Here is a 6,768-nt window from a genome sequence, read left to right as displayed (position 1 = left end):
TGAAACAAAATTTTAATTTTAATTTTACATATTTATACATAAAACTTTCAAGGAACCCTCTGAATCCAACAGAATATTAATAGCACATCTAAAAATGAACTTCAGGTAGTCAACATTCACAAAATGTTGAAAACTGATTAAAATATACATATTACGGGGAGCTACAACTTCACTACGAGGCAGGCATGTATGTTGTGACTTGTATAGCACCGTCATTTACAGTTCTTAAAACTACAGTGGAGGGTGGAAGGAGTCTGTGGGAAAATACTGCTCCAACTTAAAATGTCTAAACAAATAAAAATAAAATTAAAACTACCCTCTTTAATCAACCATGAGTTGTGATGGTGTAAGTACTGTACATTTTTGTAACAATATTTTATTAAAATGCCTGATATTTAGTGGCACAGTAAAAAAATTAAAATAAATTAAGAAGCAAAGGCCAATCACTGGACATTAAGCTTCAGACATTATCAATGACTAACACTGATATTTGCTTGTTTCTGCGCCACCTTTAGCAACAACATTTTTACAACCACAAAAGCATAATGAAGTCTAGCTTGTCCTCTGGTTGGATGGCTTCTTTTCACTTAGTGGGCATTTTCTCTGCCATGTGCTTCTGCTGACTTTCGGCATGTCTGTAAAAGTAATACAATTATTTAGTGCTGAGAAGAATGACCCAAGCTACTTTCCCACCAACAGCTAAAACATCCTCCAAACAGAGGTTCAGGGTTACTCAAGTGAAATCAGGAGAACCAAGGAACAGTTCTTAATTTTAATGGATTTGCCCTCTTCAATTTTTATATTCTATGCATGATTCCTTTTATTTAATAAGCCACTGGATTAACCTGAGCCTGGCTCAAGTGCTATGTTTAAAAATGAGGAGAGAAGTCTCTGCGACCATTTATTCCACGAATGTTCACTATGCATCAGGCGCTGGCGGCTCCTGATGCAGGGGGTTTGGGGGTGAGCAGACAATGAGGCCTTTGTTCTCACGGGGCATAGATGCCAATGGAGAGAGACCAGAAAGGAGCAAAGAGCAAACAAGGAGCCCGCAGATATGAAATAAGTGCTAAGCCAAGAGTCAAAACGAGGCAGTGTGACATTCACGGCTACTTTTCACTGAAAACATGCACATGTACACAGGCACATCTAAGTGTATTAGCAAGGCTCCAGAAAGAAGTCAGAGGTCAGTAATCTTATGCCATTCTTATAGGAGTTGATGTTCTCCTAGCAAATGGCAGGTTTTGGTGGATTTAAGGAATTTCCAAGTTTGCGTACATCCCCCCCCACCCCCCACCCCCCCAAACAGTCCTAAGGGCATGATCATGGCAGTGCGGGCAGGAGCAGGATGAGGTGAGTCTTCTTATTCATCCAGCTCTGTTCTGGCCTCTGAGCCCAAAGGCTGGCTGACCCAGCACCTGGCCAGCGGAGGCGGCGGGAGGAATGGCCAAGCTGCTTACGTCATTTGAATGGGCACTAACTACACATTTTCTCTGAGAATGGTAGGGTCTGAAGGCTGTAGAGACAAATGTTTTGAAGAAGGATATTAGGAAATTATAAATTTGGCAAGAGAAAACCCTCTACGTATGTGGTTTCCAGATGTATCCAAAGGATCAGGGGCTGCCCTGATTTGGGTAGTCTATGACGTCAAGTTTAACTCATTGGTTTTATGCAGAATGTCTCATATCTATAGTACAGAGAAGACAAACCGCAAATACCTTCTGAAATAAGGAAGTGACAATAGAGTCCTTGCCACATTCAACAGCCCACAAATAATTGGTGATATTCATTTAAAAATAAAGGAACTTAAAAAGAAAAACAAAAACTGTTCCTAAAACAAAAAAAGAAGTGCTCTTTTGCAGACCACCTCATGGCCCTGTTGATGTGTCAATACTTTATAAAGGGTCCCAGGGGTTCCACTGTACAGCCTAATCTGAGAACCACTGATCTGAACTGCCCTCTGGATGGTGGGAGTGGGGCAGGTGAGAAGCAGGGTTGAACGGGACTTCAGCAGCCCTACAGCCATGCTCTCAGCCCACTCAGATCTGGCTGGGAAGCTCGGTAGGGACATTTAAGTATCCTCAGTTTCCCTCAGGAGCCAAGTTATGTTTCTGCAGCCAGGAACAGACACAGAAACTTCTCCCTGCCTACACCAGTGGGGTTCTGCCCGCCTTGCTTCCCATGATCACACCATCTGAAAGGTATACGCAAAACATATACTACAGTCCTAGTAACAACATAATCCTTGGAGAGGAGGGAGGAGCCTCTCCATGTCCTCCTTGCAATGAGCAAGGCCAATGCTGCTTTGAGAGTCAGATTAAAAGTCTCTGCTCCTATGGGCACATCATAGATTTATCAAAGAGTTCACATATTTTTCAAAGATGCAGGTCCTGGGCGTATATTTCACTACAGCTTTCTCACAATCTTAAGGCCTGTATGCAAATTTCTTACACTGACAAAAAGTGATGCATCTTATAGTTGTTGGTGCTGTGCCAGGATATATCTGTAGATGGCAATGATATTATGTGAGTGTTATTTGAGATGCAGGCAAATACGCTAAGAAGGTAGAGGAAGGCCGTCTGGTTTTTTGATTTTGTCATTGCCTTTTTGTTAGGCGTGAGGCAGTCTAATATTCAAAGCATACAAAACAGTGCTGCTCACAGGTCCTTAAAAAAAAAAAAAAAAAAGCCTAAACATGGCTGCATTGCATTTATTTGGGTACCAAAACAATTTTTATAACATTACATTTAGAAAAATATTTCACCCAGTGTTACACACTGAGAAGGGGTCCTGAGAGTATTTTTACCACACATGTTTTCATGCTTCTCTTGGATGGTTCTGTATCATGTGGTTAATTCCTTATGTTATTCTGACAAGCAATGTTCTTTCTTTCCTTGGGGAGCCTTTTACTCTCTGAATACCATTCCTGGGATTAACAGTAACTGTTGCCTCCTGGTTTAAAAAGGCTTCAAATAACCTGTCTCAGAAAAGGTGCCAAAGTAAATATGAGATAGTAGGAATGCTGACAGTATTTTGTGTACTTTCTATAGTTAGGGTGACAGGCTTTTCTATGAGGAACACTAACAAATGCAAGGTCTTGACTAGCATTAGCCTAACTTCCTTATCTCCTAGGGAAGGAAGTGTTCTCTCTCTCTTTGCAGAGAGGCACTTGGAGCCAGGCCCAGCTAGATACTCCGGTCCTGGAGTTTTGCCCTGGGGAGAGCAATCTGGCAGCACTGGTCCTGTGGAAAGATGCCAGTGTCCCTGCCTTCTGGGCACAGTGCATGTGATCAAGAGTCAGGTCACATACTAGCCAGTGCCATTTTGTGGCTTCCACGACAGGGTTGCTCATACCCTGGAAACCTGCCAGCGTGGAAGGGCTTAGAGTTGACTCCCTGGGGCTGGTCCTCCAGGATCAAGTCCTTGGGGGCCAGAACTGCTGACCTGACCTGGGTGCGCCCGCACGTTCTTAGGCCCCGACAGCCATCACCAGGGAGGGATGGTTGTGAGAAGGAACATGTCTCGCAAGGAGCACTTTGGGCCACTTCTCCTCCATCCGAACAGCTGACACCAGCAGGGATTAGGTGAGCAACTCAAGAACGTAAGGGAGGCAGCTCTCTAGCGCTCACTCTGACCCTGATTCTGAAACTTTAGACCATCCTGGGCTTCTTTCTCTTTTTGGAAAGGGTGAAACCTCACAAACCTGGTCAAGTCTTCAATGTCCACCAGCATAGCATCTTGTTCTGTGTGCAGCTCATCTCGGATGAGAAGCAGCTGGACCAACTCTTCATTCAAGCCTGGAGCAAAGGAAGAGAGAATTTAAAAATAGGTAAGATTGCATCCAAGTCAGAAGGAGTGACTCTGTATGGGTACACGTGTCACAGATATCTACACACATGTTTTTTGTTAAAATTTAGAATTCCTATATTAGCTTCTCATAACCTCAGGGAAGCCATCAATTTGAAAACCTGACTAGTTTGCATAATTACAGGAGGGCTGGAAGAAAAGGAGTAAAGTACAAAGTATTTCCAAATACATTCACATTAAAGTGGGAAAAGAAATCGCTAATTACCTGGGAAACAGCTTGTTAGGAAACCAGGGTTTTGTTTTGAAAAAATGTGAGCAAGAAACTCTGGGGTTTATTAAGTTTTCCACCGTTCCTGCCACATGGAGGTTACATCAGCTGCCAGCTGAGGGGAGGGTGCCTCGGGGGTGCTCCAAGGCTTCTCGCGGCCTTGGGAAGGGGCAGCCCTACGTGCAGGCTGTTCTAGGGTAAAGTATTAGCTCAAGAGAGATGGGTAAGACCTGAAGAAATAACCCTCAAATCCCTGGACAACAGGTGCCAAGGCAAATATTCCTTAGAACTTCTATGGGAATGAAATAGATGGAAACATTTCTAATTCTCCTGAATCCATGCATTGGGTCAATATGGCTTCTGCCTTTGAAAAATACGAACAAGCAAGAGGCTCTCTCTTGCATTTCCCCTTCAGTTCAGCTAAGAATTAAAGCTTCTAAGTCTGGCTCTGGCCAGTGTAGCTCAGGTGGTTGGAGCACTGTCTCGTGGAACGAAAGGTCATAGGTTTGATCCCTGGCTGGGGCAACCAATCGACATTTCACCTCTCTCTCTTTCTCTCTCTCTCTCTCAAAGCAATGAAAAAAAATCCTTGGGTGAGGATTAAAAAAAAGAAAAAAAAGCTTCTAAGTCTGGATACATGGACATATGGGAGAGAACATTCATTTTAGCAAGAGATCTGGGCCCAGAAACCAAAGAAAGGAAGTGGGTATTCAGCCAGGCCCCCTTTGTAAATGTTCTTAGAGATCCGTACTTCAAATGACGCATTTGTCTGCCTTTAGTTCATACTAGTTTCCAATTTTAAAGAGAGGGGAAAAAAAAAATCACAAAAAATCACAAATAAAGAGGTCTAAAACTTCATCTACCCCTGAAAAGGACAAGATGACAATTTTATTATTTAAAAATCTAAGGAAGATGCTTTAGTGGTAAAACATTACTAGAAAAAATAAAATTCCTAGGAATTTATTCTCGACTCAAATAAAAATGTAGTAGAATATTAAAAATTCCAGCGAATCTATGGTTTCTTAATTAAAATAGTAAACTCATTTTCTTGATTTTAAAACGATACTGAGTGTATTAACTTGACACTGAATATGTCCAATTCTATTTTTTTCTGATGTGTTCTTGGGGTAGCTTTCTATACTAGTACTCAGTAGAGTGCCTATAGAGTGCATAGGAATTGTTTCTCCCCTTATGAAGTTTTAAACCTTTTATTATAGAAAATTTCAAACTGATACAAAAGCTAAGAGCATACTTTAAGACTGTCCCATGTGCTCAACTAGCCAATCTTGACTCATGTTATCCACCCTGCTCCTACAGGATTATTTTAAAACAAATCCCAGATATCATATTATTTCATCTGTCAGTGCTTCAGTACATATATATATATATATATATTTTTTTTTTTTTAATTTTATTTTTTGGTTATTCAATTACAGTTGTCCCATTTTCCCCCCATTGCTCCCCCCTCCCAGCCCACCCCTTCTCCCACAATCATATCCCTCCCCGTTGTCCATGTCCATGGGTCATTCATATACGTTCCTGGACTAGACCCTTCCCTTACTTATCCCCCTTCTCTCCCTCCCCCCTCCCCCCTACTGACTACTATTCTAGTCTTTGCCTATTTAGTTCGTTTGTTTGTGTTGCTCTTTAGTTTCCTGTATTGGGTGATATCATATGGTATTTTGCTTTCTTTGCCTGGCTTATTTCACTAAGCATAATTCTCTTAGTATATATTTCTAAAGATAGGGCTCTGTTAAAAAATTAACATAATCATAATATTGTTATTGTATCTGAATAAAAAAATAAATATTTAATAAAACATTTAGTCAGTGTTCAGATTTCCCCACTTGGCTCTTAAAACATGCTTTTTATAGTTGGTTTGTCTGAATGCATTTGGTTGATACATCTCTTAGGTGGCTTTCTCTGTAAGTCCAAATGATTTTAAGAAACCATATATTCAGAGGGCTCGTGAGTCCATCTGGCCTAACCACACTGCCCAAGTGAGCATGTCCTCTTTTTCATCGGGCAAAGCAATGGACCCTTCTGTAGTTCAATCAGCTACTCCTTTGCACTGCAGATGTTCTGGGGAAAACAGGTCCATAGTTTGTCAGCCTATAGTTTTCACATGTTGGTCATATATACTCTCACCACCTGGAGTACCACAAAATAAGTCGAATTTGATTTGATGACCTAAAATGAATGAAGGCACCAGTAAAGATGAGGGTATAATTATATAACAAATGACCTGTGACTATTAAATTGTATTCTAGAAACAGGTGGTGCAGGCCAAATAGATACCAAGCACTTGTTAGGAGCTGGTGATTTAAAATAAATAAGAAGGACCTAACCTTGAGCAATTCTTGAAGTTTCTGAATATTTCAAAGTAATGAAAGAGACAGGGAGAGGGAGAGAGGGTTTGATTCTCTTCCTTTCCTTGCAAGCACACAGGAGGAACCCAATGAAACGTACAAAGCAACTGAATCAAGGAAGGGGTGCCATCCCATTGTATTTTACGTTTATCATCCCACTTTAAAGCACATTTTACACTTACTTTCTATCTGCGAATGGAGATCATTGACTATCACTTGTAGCTGCCCAACAGTCATGCCTCTCAGGTCAGTGGGCTTTAGACTTCTTTTCATCAAGCATTCGCTTATATGAGGCATGTGTGGCAGCTGGAGATACAAGGGGAA

At 41.4% G+C, this 6,768-nt stretch overlaps 1 protein-coding gene across 4 annotated transcripts in view; it reads right to left on the bottom strand.

Annotated features, from left to right (window-relative positions):
* The window catches only part of SCHIP1 (schwannomin interacting protein 1), a 670,407-nt gene continuing 663,639 nt past the window's right edge, over positions 1-6,768 (bottom strand). For all 4 annotated transcript variants that reach the window (XM_090273287.1, XM_090273312.1, XM_090273304.1 and 1 more), the window contains 3 exons: positions 6,627-6,750; positions 3,704-3,797; positions 1-635 (listed from right to left, as the gene is read on the bottom strand). In XM_090273287.1, the coding sequence (XP_090129413.1) occupies positions 584-635; positions 3,704-3,797; positions 6,627-6,750 (270 nt within the window). In that variant the 3' untranslated portion in view covers positions 1-583. The remainder of the gene's footprint in view (positions 636-3,703; positions 3,798-6,626; positions 6,751-6,768) is intronic.

This window comes from Furipterus horrens, unplaced genomic scaffold (assembly GCF_987537825.1).
Source record: "Furipterus horrens unplaced genomic scaffold, mFurHor1.1.pri manual_scaffold_1, whole genome shotgun sequence".
Taxonomy (NCBI): domain Eukaryota; kingdom Metazoa; phylum Chordata; class Mammalia; order Chiroptera; family Furipteridae; genus Furipterus; species Furipterus horrens.
The sequence above is the reverse complement of the archived record's forward strand: the minus strand, read 5'-3'. Positions and strand labels throughout refer to the sequence as shown.